Raw genomic sequence first — 18,207 nt, 5'->3', positions numbered from 1 at the left:
GGCGAAGAGTGCAATAAGATAGTAGATTGAATTAGAACTGGAAGAAGAAAGAATTTGCAGGAGTGCGAGAGGCGTTGGGTGTTTGTGGCGTGAACTGGAGGGGTTGAACAGACTTGTGCAGAGCTGTAACCACACCGGGAGATGCAATCTTCAGCTGAGAATTGTGCGGGACTGCCTCAGTGCAATAAAAGCACGAGGTCTGAGCAGGGTCAGTGTTTGACTAGTCACCGAGAGGAATTCCTGCCGCTGGTACTACTAGAACTTACAGCAAAGCCTTCTCTCCTCCGAGACGGCGCTGATGGCGAACGTGGACGAGCACTCCGAGTCTGTCACCCAGCAGGACAGGAGCCGATTGAACGTGTCTGCGGCCAGGTCCTACTTTGCTATCGGTATCCTGTGGGTTATCAACATGGTGAACCTTATGGATCGATACATCATTGCGGGTGAGTGAAAGCAGTTCGCTGCGTCCCATATCGCGCTACCGGTCCTGGGAGGACAATTCTAATACTGCTGCTACGGATCAGTTCCGCTTCCCAAACAAGCAAACACGCGGCTGAAGAGAATAACAGAGCAGCGTACCCGCTCACATCTCAGAGGAGTTGCTCAGGAGGTGGCTCTAGAACTCGGGGGCAGTGTTTGAGGAGACTGGTTTTGGGACGGGAGAAGGAAGACCGAGGTTCGATCTCCTGCCTACTCTTTATTCTTCCTTTAGCAGGAAGGTTAAGAATAAGCGGATATAGTATTTGAGGCATTGGTGAAAGGACCGAAGAATAGATGATTAAAAAAGCGTTATTACCCACTGGTTTTCTGAAACTGGCGCAGTATCGGTGGTTGGAAGCTCCTTCCTTTCGTTATTATTTTGTGACTGTGGCAAATGCAACTTGCTGTGACAGTGCTGGTAAAAGTGACCACTGCACAGTTCTTAGCAAGTGGCCTAGCTGTGGGTTGGAGACCTGTGAGGTTGTAAATTCATTCATTCTATGACCTGAAATCTCAAATTATTTATCGTTGCTTGGCGGTGGACTTCAAAGGGTCACTGTTTCCACAGGATGATTTTCAGTACAGACAGACAGACAGACATACTTTATTGATCCCGAGGGAAATCGGGTTTCGTTACAACCAAGAATAGTGTAGAAATATAGCAATACAAAACCATAAATAATTAAATAATAATAACTTAATTATGGTAAGTGGAAATAAGTCCAGGACCAGCCTATTGGCTCAGGGTGTCTGACACTCCAAGGGAGGAGTTGTAAAGTTTGATGGCCACAGACAGGAATGACTTCCTATAACGCTCAGTGTTACATCTCGATGGAATGAGTCTCTGGCTGAATGTACTCCTGTGCCTAACCAGTACATTATGGAGTGGATGGGAGTCATTGTCCAAGATGGCATGCAACTTGGACAGCATCCTCTTTTCAGACACCACCGTCAGAGAGTCCAGTTCCACCCCCACAAAATCACTGGCCTTACGAATGAGTTTGTTGATTCTATTGGTGTCTGCTACCCTCAGCCTACTGCCCCAGCACGCAACAGCAAACATGATAGCACTGGCCACCACAGACTCGTAGAACATCCTCAGCATCGTCTGGCAGATGTTAAAGGACCTCAGTCTCCTCAGGAAATGGAGATGGCTCTGACCCTTCTTGTAGACAGCCTCAGTGTTCTTTGACCAGTCCAGTTTATTGTCAATTCGTATCCCCAGGTATTTGTAATCCTCCAGCATGTCCATACTGACCCCTTGGATGGAAACAGGGGTCACCGGTGCCTTGGCCCTCCTCAGGTCCACCACCAGCTCCTTAGTCTTTTTCACATTAAGCTGCAGTTGATTCTGCTCGCACCATGTGACAAAGTTTCCCACTGTAGCCCTGTACTCAGCCTCATCTCCCTTGCTGATGCATCCAACTATGGCAGAGTCATCAGAAAACTTCTGAAGATGGCAAGACTCTGTGCAGTAGTTGAAGTCTGAGGTGTAGATGGTGAAGAGAAAGGGAGACAGGACAGTCCCCTGTGGAGCCCCAGTGCTGCTTACCACTCTGTCTGACACACAGTGTTGTAAGCGCACGTACTGTGGTCTGCCAGTCAGGTAATCAATAATCCATGACACCAGGGAAGCATCCTCCTGCATCACTGTCAGCTTCTCACCCAGCAGAGCAGGGCGGATGGTGTTGAACGCACTGGAGAAGTCAAAAAACATGATCCTCACTGTGCTCGCCGGCTTGTCCAGGTGGGCATAGACACGATTCAGCAGGTAGACGATGGCATCCTCAACTCCTAGTCGGGGCTGATAGGCGAACTGGAGGGGGTCTAAGTGTGGCCTAACCATAGGCCGGAGCTGCTCTAGAACAAGTCTCTCCAGGGCCTTCATGATGTGGGAGGTCAATGCCACTGGTCTGTAGTCATTGGAGCCACTGGGGCACGGTGTCTTCGGTACAGGAACAAGGCAGGACATCTTCCACAGCACAGGAACCCTCTGGAGACTCAGGCTCAGGTTGAAGACATGGTGAAGTACTCCACATAGCTGGGGGCACAGGCTTTGAGCACCCTGGGGCTGACACCATCCGGGCCTGCAGCCTTGCTTGGGTGGAGACGTTTCAGCTGTCTTCTCACCTGTTCAGCTGTGAAGCTCACCGTGGTGGTTTCAGGTATGGGAGGGGTGTAGTCACAAGAGCAGGGTGGGGGGCTGTGAGGAGGTGTAGGAGGGGAGAGTGGAGTATGTGTTGATTGGGGGCCGACAACAGATGAATCATGTGGGGGATGGGCAGGGGCTACAGTGTCAAATCTGTTGAAGAACAGGTTAGGTTCGTTGACCCTATCCACACTGCCTTCAGCTCCTCTGTTGCTAGTAACGTCATGAAAGGGCACCTATACCATCTTCTACAGATGTTACCTGATACAGACTCGAAGGGAAGATATTAAATAGTAAAAGAACAGCACTCGCGGATGATGTCATAGATATCTTTGAACTATGAATGGAATTGAAATGCTTCTTCATATTTCTCAAGCTGTAAGGTACTATTAGTGCCCCGGAGTTCTTCCTTCTGTAAGTTGTGTAGTAGCTCTCTCATCTCCGGAGAGCTCATGTTCAAGCCCCATGTCAAAGTACTGAACAGAAAATCTGGTTTGACTCTCCCGTGCAGCAGTGAAGAATGTCGGAGACCTATCACAATGATCAAAGATATGATATGAGTAAACCTGCATCATTTGGGGGAATTAAGTGATAAAAGATATCTTATTAGATTGTGCATGTGTGCTACCATAGCTAAACGACTACACTTATTTTCCATTGTGGCATTAATATGTGGTGCATTTTTTGTTTGTTCTCAGGATTTTATCATCACACCAAGAATGTTTTTTACTCCTCAACCTAGGTAGCATTTTGATGTAAGCAAGTGGAGTTTTAAGTCATTTCCCAGGGCAATTAAGAGTTGATTAGACTTTATGTGAAATTGTACTTATGTCTGGCCAGATTATATCAGAATAATAGATTAATTTCTTAAATGACAAATGTAAATTATTGGAGTTTTTCGATTAGAGAACAGCACAATCACCTTGACTGATTGTAATTCTACTATCCAGATAAAAAAAGAATCTGATTTCAAGTTCTTTTGCCATCATCGAGGAATCTGAACCCTATCAATTGTTGGTGTGGATGTGCGGTTCCTCCTTCTTGCTCTCAGCATTCTCTAGGTCCCTGAGGGAAAAGGCTGCACAGAGGCGTGTTCCAGCTTTTCTGGAAGAGCAGCAGTCAGGCCGATGTCTTGGGTTAGTATTGGGATTGATCCATTTCATGGGGAGGTTCTATATGACAATAGATAGACAAGGAGCTGCCGCTGAAGAGTAGAGCACTTTCATTGAGACTAAAGCAGGTCAGAACCTTTTGGCTCAGACCATCTTTGCTGTTCAAAGGTTACACTACTTCAGGGTATTATACAAGCTTTAGGTTTTTGTGCATGTGAAATCAAATGGGCATTCAATGCCATCTGACATCAGAACCCATGGCCACAGTCCCTCTGTGCTGGGATGTTAACCACATAGAGATGATGCTAATAATTTCAACCTTTAATCTTCTGTTCCAAATTGAAAATGAACCCCCCTCTCCACCTAAATGTTTGGGCTGCTCTACCTTAAGCTATCAGATTTGCTGCAACACTCTTGCCTACAACTGTGCTTGGCAACTGTCTGCTCAGAGGGGCAGCTGAAGGAAGGTTTCCTTGAAAGATAGTAGTGTGTTCAATCACAAACACAAGAAAATCTGCAAGTGCTGAAGGTCTAAGGCAACACACACACAATGCTGGAGGAACTCAGCAGGTCAGGCAGCATCTATGGAAAAGAGTAACAGTTGACGTCTTGGGGCAAGACCCTTCTTCAAGACTTTAGTGTGTTCAACGTTGCTTTGCACTACAGTAATTGGAAAAATTCATGATCTCCATTTCCACCTTTCCATTGACGATCCACCCTTACTGCTCATTACCTTCGGGTGGAAAGTCAGCAAAAGATCAACTCTCCCTTCTCCGCTAATACTTTTAATTAATAAATAACCCTCAAATCAATTTAATATTCTAAGGATTTTCTCGTGAATTTCTCCAGGCAAAGGTTAACATCTGTAACTTCTACCTTAAAGGTTGCTCAAGTGAGCAAGTGGCATAATGTTCAGAGTTGTTTTAAAGGCAAGAGCTTATCAGCTATAGAAAGGAGATTGAAAATCTGGCTGATTGGTGCCATAACAACAATCTCTCACTGTTAGCAAGACTAAACGATGATAATTGACTTCAGGAGGAGGAAACCAGAGGTTCATGAACCAGTCCTCTTTGGAGATTAGAAGTGGAGAGGGTCAGCAACTTTAAATACCTCAGTGTTATCAGTTCAGAAGATCGGTCCATTACGAAGAGAGCACGGCAGCACCTCTGTTTCCTTAGAAGGTTGTGAAGATATGGCATAACATCTAAAACAAAGACAAATTTTTATAGATGTATGGTGAAGAGTATATTGATTGGTTGCATCACAGTCTGGTGTGGGAATGTCACTTACACAGAAAAGCTTACAAAAAGTAGTTGATACAGCCCAGTTCATTATGGTTAAAGCCTCCCCCATCATTCATCTATGCAGAACGCCGTCACGGGAAAGCAGCATCCATCATTGAGGACCCCCACCACCCAGGCCATGCTCTCTTCTTGCTGCTGCCACTAGGAAGAAGGCAGTGGGCTTCAAGACCCACATCACTTGGTTCAGGAACGGATATTACCCCTCAACCAATGGGCTCTTGAACCAGAGAGGATTACTGAAAAATTTGATAGGTTGTTTTAGTTCGTGCCTAGCTTGAGTATAGAAATATCAACCCAAGTCCTTCCCAAGTGGCATTATGGATAGTTTAGGAAGAGGCTAACAATGGAGAACTGGAGCAGGTTTTTTTTTAGAATTGCTAAATTAGCCAAAGAAATGTTCCCTCTAATTCCTCCAGTCCCTTTGCAGTCAAAGACACCAGATCCAGACCACCCAATTATAACAAATATATCTGGTATGAATTGGTGGTACTATTCTTTAAAATGTCCCTGACTCTGAGCAGCAATATTTGAACTGTGTTGATGCCAGGCTGAGACCTTCACTGAGTCACAGCTCAGAATTAGCTTTTAAACAATTTTTTAGGTTTCTAGAGACGATTTTGGTGGGACAGAAATAGGAGTTAGGAGTCAAGTTGTGCCTCACTGCTCTGAGTCACGATTTTACCATCACCTTATGAACATAATCTTTTTATTGTCACACATTTGCTGATAAGTCCAAAATAAAATAACAGAAATATAGCAGAGGAAGGGGACTTAAAATGAAGCATGGCTGAGAATCTCTCAACAAACAATTACTTCAGCATCATAAGCAAAGTTACCTGTGAAAGAAATCAATTGGTAAATTGAAGGACCAATGTCACCTTTCGAAGCATTTGTTTCAAATAATAGAAATGGCTGGAAATATGTAGCAGATCCGGCAGCAACTGTAGAGAGATAAATCGTAAACAATTCAAGTTGATAAAGTTAAGATCTCAAAATGTTAACAGTGTTTCTCTCTCAATTGAAGCTGCCGACATTGCTTTGTATTTCCTGCGTTCTGTATTTAGATTTCATATTTATAGCATCTGGAATCATTTGCTTATGTGTCATGTTTTGGTAATCACATCAAACATTAAACACCTGACATTTCAATTTAATTTGAGGAAAAGCTGCAAAAAAATTAAAATCTGTGTTTAGTTGAAGGTCATTTTACAAAGAGAGTTGCAGAAAGAGCGATTAAGGGCAAAAATAGACACAGGAAGCAGCACAGTGTAAAATGTGTGGAATCACCATAAGGGGAAATGGGAAGTAGGAGATAAGCATGTCACACACTCCTCTCTTTGCCCCCTGACCTTTCATAATGCACCTGACCAAATAATGAGTGAATGTCTGCGGACAGAAGTCAAGTCAAGTCAAGTCACTTTTTATTGTCATTTTGACCATAGCTGCTGGTACAGTACACAGTAAAAACGAGACCCATAGAACCATAGAATACTACAGCACAGTACAGGCCCTTCAGCCCTCCATGTTGTGCCAACCCATATAATTCTTAAAAAAGTACTAAACCCACACTACCCCATAGCCCTCTATTTTTCTTTCATCCATGTGCCTGTCCAAGAGGCTCTTAAATACCCCTAATGTTTTAGCCCTAATGATCTAAAACTGTGCAACCGTAGAGAGATAAATCATTAACAATTCAAGTTGATAAAGTTAAGATCTCAAAATGTTAACAGAGGAAATTTACCCTCTGTGTAAAAAACTTACCCCTGATGTCTCCCCTAAACTTCCCTCCCTTAATTTTGTACCTATGCCCTCTGGTGTTTGCTATTGGTGCCCTGGGAAACAGGTACTGACTATCCACCCTATCTATGCCTCTCATAATCTTGTAGACCTCTATCAAGTTCCCTCTCATTCTTCTACGCTCCAAAGAGAGAAGTCCCAGCTCTGCTAATCTTGCTTCATATGACTTGTTCTCCAATCCAGGCAACATCATAGTAAATCTCCTCTGCACAATGTTTTTCAGGACCATGGTGCTACATGAAACAGTACAAAAACTACACTGAACTACGTAAAAACAACACAGAAAAAAACTACACTAGACTACAGACCTACCCAGGACTGCATAAAGTGCACAAAACAGTACAAGCATTACAATAAATAATAAACAAGACAATAGGCACAGTAGAGGGCAGTAAGTTGGTGTCAGTCCAGGCTCTGGGTATTGAGGAGTCTGATGGCTTGGGGGAAGAAACTGTTACATAGTCTGTTCGTGAGAGCCTGAATGCTTCAGAGCCTTTTGCCAGATGGCAGGAGGGAGAAGAGTTTGTATGAGGAGTGTGTGGGGTCTTTCATAATGCTGTTTACTTTGCAGATGCAGCGTGTAGTGTAAATGTCTGTAATGGTGGGAAGAGAGACCCCGATGATCTTCTCAGCTGACCTCACTATTCGCTGCAGGGTCTTGCGATCCGAGATGGTGCAATTTCCAAACCAGGCAGTGATGCAGCTGCTCAGGATGCTCTCAGTACAACCCCTGTAGAATGTGATGAGGATGGGGTGTGAGATCAACTTTCATCAGCCTTCGCAAAAAGTAGAGACGCTGCTGGGCTTTCTTTGCTATGAAGCTAGTGTTGAGGGACCAGGTGAGATTCTCTGCCAGGTGAACACCAAGAAATTTGGTGCCAAGTACCAGATATTAGAGGGATCCAGGTCCAAACCATAGTACAAGTGGCATGTTAGCGATGAAAGGACAATCAGTCTGACTTTGTCAGTCACAAACCCTTGTCCTCCCACAAGTTGCACGCTCATATCTACATCTGTGTGTTAGGTGCATTTGGCAGAGAAAGAAATAAGTGAATGGTTTTGTTTATCATTGTCACAGTTTTTGCATAGACATTGACATAGCTATATAACCGATTGTGATCAGCCAGCTATAGAAAGGACGTCATTAAGTTGAAAAAGATGTAGAAAAAATTCATAAGTATGTTACCAGGACTGGAGGGCCTCAGACTGGATAAGCTGGGACTGTTTTCCCTGGTGTGCTGAAAGCTGAGTGGTGACCTCATGAAAGTTTAAAGTTTATAGGGGTTTAAAGATTTAATTTTAAAGTGAATGGCCACGGTCTCTTTACCTAGGTTAAAGGTGAAAGGGGAAAGATTTAAAGAGGGGCCTGAAGGTTGTAATTTTGTGAAATGAGCTACTGGAGGAAGAGGTTGAGGTGGGTACAAGTATGGCTTTAAAAAGAAATTTGCACAAGTACACAGATAAGAAAGGCTTAGAGGGAAATGAGCTAAATGGGAGTAGCTCAGGTCAACAGCTTGATCAGGTTCAAGTTCAAATTATTGTCATTCAACCATACCTGCATACACGGCTAAATGAAACAATGTTCCTCTGCGGCCAAGGTACAAACACAGTGCATACCATGTAGTCACACACAGTACATATAGTTACGATCCAGCACACATACAGTCACAAAATAATATTAGCATAATTCCCTGAATGCCTGAATGTTGTAATAAAACAGGCATATGAAACGGCAGCAATGAAGGGTGAAAAGTGACCTGTGCAGGATGAAGGTATGTCCGTGAGTTGGGGAGTTGTGGGGGGTGTGGTGTGGCATGTCATTCAGACAGGGTGTACAGGTGTGCTGGGTGGCAGCAGGGTGTTAACAAGTAACAACCTGGGGGAAGAAGCTGTTAACCAGCTTGGCGGTTCTGCTTCTTATGCTGTGGTACCTTCTGTCTGACTGCAGGAGGTCAAAGAGATCTCGGCAGCCTGAACAGGCCAGATTGAAAAGGTCAGGGTGTCATGGCTGGAGGCAAGGTATGGACCGGTTCAGATTGTTGCTCGAAGAGGCAGAACCCAATGTCCGGACAGGGAGTTAAGAGCTGGGCCAGATTGAAAAGGTCAGGGTATAGGGACCCGAGGCGAGGTGGGGACTGGTTCAGATCGCGGCTTCGCATCTTTTACTCAGCTCTGCATTGAGCTATGGGATTCTCTTGCAGACTTCAGTTCGAAAACAATATTTGCTTGTGGTTACTGTTTGCATTTTTTTTATTGCACATTGGGGTTCGACAGTCTTTTATGGGCATGATGTGGTTTTTATTTTCTGCACATTGGGTGCCTTTATATATAACAGCCTTTATATATGTATGTATATATGTATGTGTATATATATGTACACACACACACACACACACACACACACACACACACACACACACACACACACACACACACACACACACACACACACACACACACACACACACACACACACACACACACACACACACACACACACACACACACACACACACACACACCTACCTCCACTCCCTTTCCACCCTCCACCCACCTTCTTCATAGGGCCCTTGCCCCCTCCTTCTTTAGTCCTGACAAAGGGTCTTGACCCGAAATGTTGACTGCTTCTTTCAACGGATGCTGCCCGACCTGCTGAGTTCATCCAGCTTTTTTGTGCATCTTGATTTGACCACAGCATCTGCGGTGTACTTTGTGTTTACCTTGGGGTTCAAATCCATACATCCTTCAAGGTCACTGCACAGGTTGATAGGGTAGTTAAGAAAGCCTATGGGATGCTAGGCTTCATTAATAGGGGATTGAGTTCAAGAGTAGAGGGGTCATGTTGCAACTCTACAAATATCTGGTGAGACCACACTTAGAGTATTGTGTTCAATTCTGGTCACCTCATTATAGGAAGGATGTGGAAGCTATGGAGAGGGTGAAGAGGAGATTTACCAGGATGTTGCCTGGATTGGAAAACAAGTCTTGAGGCAAGGTTAGCAGAGCTGGGACTTTTCTCTTTGAAGTGTAGAAGGATGAGAGGGGACTTGATAGAGGTCTACAAGATTATGAGAGGCATAGATAGGGTGGATATCCAGTACCTGTTTCCCAGGGTAAGAATATCACACACCAGAGGGCATGTGTACAACGTTAAGGGAGGGAAGTTTAGGGGAGACATCAGGGGTAAGTTTTTTACACAGAGGGTTGTGGGTGCCTGGAATGACTTGCCAGGGATGGTGGTGGAGGCTAAAACATTAGGAGTAATAAGAGCCTCTTGGACAGACACATGGATGAAAGAAAAACAGAGAGTTACAGGGTAGTGTGGGTTTAGTACTTCTTTTAAGGAATATATGGGTCGGCACAACATCAAGGGCTGAAGGGCCTGTACTGTGCTGTAGTATTCTAGAAATTATGGAATCCCCCTATCACAGCTACACTCTACTTCTCCCCTGCCTTCTCTTCTGAGCCACAGGGACAGACTCAGTGCCAGAGACCTGGTCGCTGCAGGTTCCCAATGGTAGGTTGATTCCCCTCACCCCACCCCCCCAACAGTATCCAAAACAATATACTCATTACTGAGGTGAATGGCCACAGGTTGCCTTTTTGCTCTCCTGACAGTCACGCAAGGGAACTTGGGGGTGACTACCTCCCTTTATCACCTCCTCCTCCTTCCATATGAGCCAGAAGTCACCACATAGCAGCTCCATTTCCTTTAACAGGGTCTCTAAGGATCGCAGCTTGATAAACTTTGTGCAGATGTGGTTATCAGGGAGACTCGAGGTCTCCCAAATTTCCCACATCTCATACTTGGAACACACCACTCCATCCAGATCCATTCTCAGTGCCCTAGCTACATACTAACAGAAAGAAAAAGCTTACTAGAAACTTACTCACTTAGAACCTGTTCCCACCCAGCTCTGTTCTCACCTAAGCTTGTTGAGCCAAAGCCAGTCCACTCTCACAATGCTCCACTCCAACAACGGCCGCTCCACTTACACCTCCTTTCTTTTTATTGGCCCCACGCTGATTTCAGTGCGCCAATAAGAAGCTGAAAGCTCCTGAGCTCTTTTTAAACCTTGTGCTGCGTCACCAATGAGCGAGCTCGCACGGTGATTTCAGCTCACTGATATCATGACCAGAGAAGAAAATAGAGTCCTAAAGAAGCTGATAGAGTCATGGAAACAGGCACTTTGGTCTGGCCATTGCTCACGCTTTTATGTCAGTATTATACTATTCCTGTTTTATTCTCTGCTCAAACCCATCAACATATTCCACCCTTCACCTATCCAAGAGAGAGCAACCTATCAAACTGTACATCTGTGGGGTGTGGGAGCAAGCCACATACACGGTCACAGGGAGGGCATACAAACTCCACACAGAGATTACCGGGGTTCAGCATTGAACCTGTGTCTCTGAAACTGTAAGGTGGCAGCTCTACTACTGAAAGCAGAACGGTCAGTGTAGGCATTGACGATGTTGGTGGCCAGCTAGGGATGAGGGAACTGTCTGATGGTGTCATCAGGAGAAGGTTAGATCAATGACTGGAATAGACGTGATGGGGGGCAATGTGGGAAGACAGCTAGGATGGGTCCTTGGAGAGGTCCAGAGGGACTGAGGGTGATACGTCGTTGTAGAGGATGATGGGTCAGTGGTTTGATTTAGTATCAGTACATATACAGTACACAACCTGAAATCCTTACTCTTCACAGACATTCATGAAACAGAGAGCAAAAAAGCCCAAAGAATGAATGCCAGAAACTAAAAGTCCCCTTCCCCCACACACTAGCAGCAAAAGCATCAACCCTCCCCCTCCTCCTCCCCCCAGATGATTTTCACTGACCTTGATAAATGACCAGTCTGTCTTTGTACTGTTCAGTCATACTATCTGTGTTGTTTCTTGCAGGTATGTTGAACAGAGTTAAGGACTACTTCAAAATAGATGACAGCTTCACTGGTTTACTCCAGACTGGTAAGTTCAATTCCACTGTATTTCACTCTCCTTTGTCATCAGCTGGGATGTGGCATGAATGCTATTATATAAAGCTCCTTATCAATCACCTCTCAAACAATAGCTTGAGTTTTGGTTGTAAGATACATTTAGTGGCATCCGTCTGTCTTGAAGGACAATGCGTGATCGTCTTCATCGTCACAAGCCTGGGCGAAAGGTATGGAGATCCCGAGATGCCCGGTCGTCAAGATCCCCCTCTCAGCCTCACCAGTGTAAGACTGTAAGACCATAAGGCATAGGAGCAGAATTAGGCCATTCAGCCCATTGAGTCTGCTCCACCATTCCATCATGGCTGATCCCGGATCCCGGATCCCACTCAACCCCATACACCTGCCTTCTCACCATATTCTTTGATGCCCTGACTGATCAGGAAATGATCAATTTCCACCTTAAATATATGCATGAACTTGGCCTCGACCGCATTCTGTAGCAGAGCATTCCACAGATTTACTACTCTCTGACCTAAAAAAAAATTCCTCCCTACCTCTGTTCTAAAAGGTCGTCGCTCAATTTTGAGGCTGTGCGTTATAGATCTGGATACCCCCCACCATAGGAAACATCCTCTCCACACCCAACCTATCTAGTCCTTTCAACATTAGGTAGATTTCAATAAGATCCCCACACATTCTTCTAAATTCCAGTGAGTACAGGCCCAAAGCTGCCAAATGCTCCTCATATGTTAACCCTTTCATTCTTAGAATCATCCTCGTGGACCTCCTCCGGACTCTCTCCAATGACAATGCCTCCTTTCTGAGATATGGGGCCTGAAACTGTAGACAATTGTGCAGCCTGATTAGTGTCTTATAAAGGCTCAGCGTTATCTCCTTGCTTTTATATTCTATTCCCCATGAAATGTATGCCAATATTGCATTGATCTTCTTTACTACAGACTCAACCTGTAAATTAACCTTCTGGCAGTCTTGCATAAGGACTCCTAAGTTCCTCTGCACCTCTTGAACCTTCTTCCCATTTAGATTATATTCTGCACTATTGTTCCTTTTACCAAAGTGCATTATCATACATTTCCCAACACTGTACTCCATCTGCCACTTTTTTGCCCATTCTTCCAGTTTGTCTAAGTCCTGCTGCAATTGCATTGCTTCCTCAGCACTACCTACCCCTTCATCTTCGTATCATCTGCAAACTTTGCCACAAAGCCATCAATTCCATTATCTAAATCATTGACAAACAATGTGAAAAGTAGCGATCCCAATACTGAACCCTGAGGAACACCACTAGTCACTGGCAATCAACCAGAAAAAGGCCCCTTTTATTCTCACCCACCGCTTCCTGCCTGCCAGCCATTTCACTATCCATGCTAGTATCTTTCCTGTAATGCCATAGGATTTTATCTTGCTAAGCAGCCACATGTGTGGCACCTCATCAAACACTTTCTGAAAATCCAAGTAAATAACATCCACTGTCTCTCCTTTGTCCACCCTGCTTGTTACTTCCTCAACAAACTCTAGCAGATTTGTCAGACAAGATTTCCTTTTACAGAAACCATGCTGACTTTGACTTATTTTATCATTAGTCTCCAAGTACCCCAAAACCTCAACCTTAATAATAGACTCCAGCACTTCCCCAATCACTGAGGTTAAGCTAACTGGCCTATAATTTCCTTTCTTTTGCCACCCTTCCTTCTTAAAGGGTGGAGTGACATTTGCAATCCTTTATTCCTCTGGCACCATGCCAGAATCAAGTGATTCTTGATCGATCATGAACAATGGATCCATTATCTCCTCAGCAACCTCTCTCAGGACTCTGGGATGTAGTCCATCTGGCCCAGGTGACTTATCCATCTTAAGACCTTTGAATTTGCGTAGCACTTTTTCCTTTTGAAATAGCAATGGCACTCACTTCTGCTTCCTGACGCTCATGGACCTCTGGCGCACTGTAGTCTAAAGGAAATATCATGAAGCAATACATTTGGCACCAGCTTGGCTGCAGGAGCTGCTGGAAGGATATTCAATGACGTCCGGCTGCCTTAGGGGCTCCACTCTGGATTTGGTGTCTGGGTTTACTCCCATAGCCTTCTTCTCTCTCGAGGCTGCTCACAAGGCAGTGGGACTATTTACTCATAGCTGGTTTTCAATATAGAGGTAGATTGGGAAAATCAGGTAGGTGCTGGATCCCAAAACAGAGAATTTGTAGAATGTCTGTGAGATGTTTTTTCAGAGCAACTTGTGGTTGAGCCCACTAGGGGAAAGGATTGGGTTTTGTGTAATGAACTGGATTTGATTAGGGAGCCTATGGTCAAGGAACCCTTAGGAGACAATGATCATAATATGATAGAATTCACCCTGCAATATGAGAGGGAAAAGCTAAAGTCCGATGTATCAGTAGTACAGTACAGGGAATTATAGAGGCATGAGAGAGTAGCTGGCCAAAGTTGATTGGAAGGGGACACTAGCAGGGATGATGGCAGAGCAGCATTGGTTGAAGTTTCTGGGAGTAAATCAAAAGGCACAGGATAGATACGTCCCAAAGAAGAAGAGGTATTCTAAAGGCAGGATGATACAACCATAGCTGACAACGGAAGCCAAAGACAAAATAAAAGGAAAGGGGAGGGCATATAACGGAACACAAATTAGTGGGAAGTTAAAGGATTGGGCAGCTTCTAAAAACCAATTGAATGCAATTAAAAAAACACTAAGTAGGGAAAAGATTAAATTTGAAGGTAAACTGGCCAATAATTAAAAGGGGAGGCCTAAAGATTATTCAAATATATAAAGAGTAAAAGGGAGATGAGAGTAGATATTAGATTGCTGGAATATGACACTGAAAAGGTAGTAATGGGGGAACAAGGAAATGACAGTCGAACTGAATAAGTATTTTGCATCAGTCTTCACTGTGGAAAATACTAGCAGTATTCCGGAAGTTCGGGAGTGTCAGGGAGCAGAGGCAAGTGCAGTTACTAATACTGGAGAGAAGGTGCTTGACAAGTGGAATAGTCTGAAGGTCAGTAAGTCACCTGGACCAGTTAGACTTCACACCAGGGTTTTGAAAGAAGTACTTGATTGTGGATGCATTAGTAATAATCTTTAAATGACCACTAAATTCTGGCATACCTTCAGAGGACAGGAAAATTGCAAATGTCAATCCACTGTTTTAGAAGGGAGGGAGGCAGAAGAATGGGAATTATAGGCCAGTTATTCTGACCTCAGGAAGATGTTGGAGTCGATTGTTATGGATGAGGTTTTAAGGTACTTAGAGGCACATGATAAAATAGGACAAAGTCAGTGTGGTTTCTTCAAGGGAAAATCTTGTCTGACACATCAGTTGGAATTCTTTGAGGAAACAAAAAGCCGTAAGGACAAAGGAGAATTGGTGGATGTTGTGTACTTGGACTTTGACAAGATGCTGTACATGCGTGCCTAACAAGATAAGTGCCCATAGTATTACAAGAAAGATATTAGCATGGATAGATGATTGGCTCATTGGCAGGAGCGAAGAGTGGAAATAAAATAGGCCTTTTCTGGTGACTAGTAGTGTTCTACAAAGGTTGGTGTTGGGACCATTCTTTTTATGTTATATGTCAATCGTTTGGATGATCGAATTAATGGCTTTGTGACCAAGTTTGTGGATGATACAAAGACAGGTGGAGGGGCAGGTGTTGAAGAAGCAGGGAGGAGACAAAGAAGTGGCAGATGGAATACAGTGTTGGGAAGTATGTTGTGATGTGCTTTGGTAGAAAGAATAAAAACATAGACTATTTTTCTAAACATGGAGAAAATTAAAAAGTCTGAGGTGCAAAGGGGCTTGAAAGTCCTCATGTAGGATTCCCTAAAGATAAGTTGCAATGTTAGCATTCATTTCAAGAGGACTAGAATGCAAAAGCAAGGATGTAGTCCTGAGGCTTTATAAGGCACTGCTGAGGCCTCACTTGGAGTATAGTGAGCAGTTTTGGACACCTTGTCTAAGAAAGTATGTACTGACATTGAAGAGGATTCAGAGGAGGTTCATGAGAATGCTTCTGGGAAATGAAAGGGTTAACCTGTGAGGGAAGTTTGATGACTCTGGGCCTGTACTCATGGAGATGAGGGGGAATTTCTTTAGGTGGTGGTGAATCTGTGGAATTCTTTGATATAGGCCGCTGTGGAAGCCAGGTTATTGGGTATATTTAAGGCGGAGGATGATAGGTTCTCGATTAATCATAGTATGAAAGGCTACTGGCAGAAGGCAGGAAAATGGGGTTGAGAAGGAAAATGGATTAGCCACAATAAAATGGCAGAATAGATTTGATGGGCTGAATGGCCTAATTCTGCTCCTATATTTTATGCTTTTTATGGTCGAATCGTATCTCACACTTTCTTATCCAGATTGTTTTTTTTTTGCATATTAAGGGTTAATTGAGGGCTCCTGTACACACTAAGGATTCCTGCACTGATCCCTTTAGTATTCTACTGATCACAGACTTTAAATCATTGAAGCAATCCTGCTTTATGTGGAAGTTGCAGCAAGTCAAGGGTTAAGATGATGTCCGGACAAGGAGAGTTTATATATAGTGTGCAGTTAACCCAGGCAGGGAGGTCTCTGAAGAGGATAGTTTCCCTTTGCACATCATGAGGCCAGAGCCATTTGTCATACCAAGACACGATAAAGATGCAAATAAAGGATTCCAGGGTGACACTTACTATTGTAATAGTTACTTTACTAATTCTTAAGTATTTTGGCCTGAGATGTATAGATTTTATTAATAGCTGTATTATTGTAGTGTGATTGATTTTGCAAATAAGGAACATCAACATCCACATTGTTACCAATTAGTCAACATCTATATCCAACTAGTCAATTTCTGTTTAAAAATGGCATTTCTTTTTTCAAACTTCAGAACAGTTTGGTGACAGGGGCCGGGTTGTTCATCTTGTACGCAAGTAAATAAAGTGTGATTGAGGAACAAAGTTTTCAGAGTCCATTTAATCGATAACAACATCTGTCACACTCTAATGCCAAATCAAGTTTGGATCTATTTTGCTAACTTACCTAGAAATCCATTGGCTCAAACCTTTTCAACTAGTTTTCTGTGTGGTGCCTAATCAATGACCTCATTAGAGTCTGTGTAGACTACATCAACTGTACTCTTCTTATCATTAGATATTGTACTTTTCAAAACACAATTATATTGATAAATTGATAGTTGGTTGCATGTATCAACATTCAGTAAAAATACAGTCAGACATAGAGTCATAAAATATGAAAAATTAGTCATACAGAATCTCCCACCATCTAGGTTGCACTAACTATCCCTGATGAGAATCCAGAATAAAGGTCTCGACTAGAAAGGCTGACTATCCATTTAGCCCCCAAAGATACTGCTTGACCTGAGTCCCTCTATCAGTTACTCCACATCCCAGCATTTGCAGCCACTTGTGTCTGCTCTGCGTGATTAGCCCTTGCATTTCAAATATAGAGTAATCCTATCTGTCAGACTCCTTTCCAAAAAATATTCCCAACCTTTGCCTGGCTAATCTCTGCTGCCTTTCCTGAGTAAATGTAACACATTTGTTGACCTCCAGTCATCTGGCGCATCACCTGTGGCCAGTAGAGTTAAAATTCTCTGTTAGGATGCCATCAAGCTTTTGCCTTGCTTCCTATAGCAGCTGGGATATATCTCATTAGGCTCCTGAGGATTTATCCATCCAGTACTTCCTCCTTCCTGATGATAACATGCTCTAGAAACCCTCCATTTGCAACTGCAGTGTTTTTCCTTCTTAGTGAACAGAGTGCTTATTACATTAAGAGCTTACCAACATCCCCTTGCTCAAGACACAGATTATACCTTACATTCTTGCTCTAAACATACTTGTAAAGTTTTTTGGATTTTCCTTAATCTTCTCAGCCTCTGATACTTTGTGGCTGCTCACTCATTGTATTTGTAATTTTTCTGAATATTCACCTATATATTCTATATTCCAGAAGGGCCTCTCCTGCTTTCAATACTCCATATCTGCCATTAGGCTTCATCTTTTCCCTTTATCAAACCAAAGATATTATTTGACACTCTGGGCTTACCTTCCTAAACTTTCATCCTTACAGGGACACAATGGTACGAACTCTCAATATTTCACTTTTAAAAGATTCCCACATACCAGAAGTATCTGCTCCCAATTCACTTTTTCTGGGTTCTGCTTTAAGATATTGAAATTGGCCTTCCATAGTACGATAGGGTCTTTTAAGAGACTTTTGGTTAGGTACATGGAGCTTAGAAAAATAGAGGGCTATGGGTAAGTCTAGTAATTTCTAAGGTAGGGACATGTTCGGCACAACTTTGTGGGCCGAAAGGCCTGTATTGTGCTGTAGGTTTTCTATGTTTCTATATTTCTATAAATCAGGACCCTGATTTCCAGACCCTCT

The 18,207-nt window shown here is 43.5% G+C and overlaps 1 protein-coding gene across 1 annotated transcript in view; it reads left to right on the top strand.

The window, feature by feature from the left end:
* The first annotated feature begins 248 nt into the window (after positions 1-248).
* The window catches only part of LOC140731883 (protein spinster homolog 1-like), a 106,565-nt gene continuing 88,606 nt past the window's right edge, over positions 249-18,207 (top strand). The window contains exons 1-2 of the mRNA XM_073053825.1: positions 249-443; positions 11,746-11,811. Of these exons, the coding sequence (XP_072909926.1) occupies positions 299-443; positions 11,746-11,811 (211 nt within the window). The 5' untranslated portion in view covers positions 249-298. The remainder of the gene's footprint in view (positions 444-11,745; positions 11,812-18,207) is intronic.

The sequence above is a fragment of the Hemitrygon akajei genome, chromosome 8, assembly GCF_048418815.1.
Source record: "Hemitrygon akajei chromosome 8, sHemAka1.3, whole genome shotgun sequence".
Classification (NCBI taxonomy): Eukaryota; Metazoa; Chordata; class Chondrichthyes; order Myliobatiformes; family Dasyatidae; genus Hemitrygon; species Hemitrygon akajei.
This window is presented reverse-complemented; position numbering and strand designations above follow the sequence as displayed.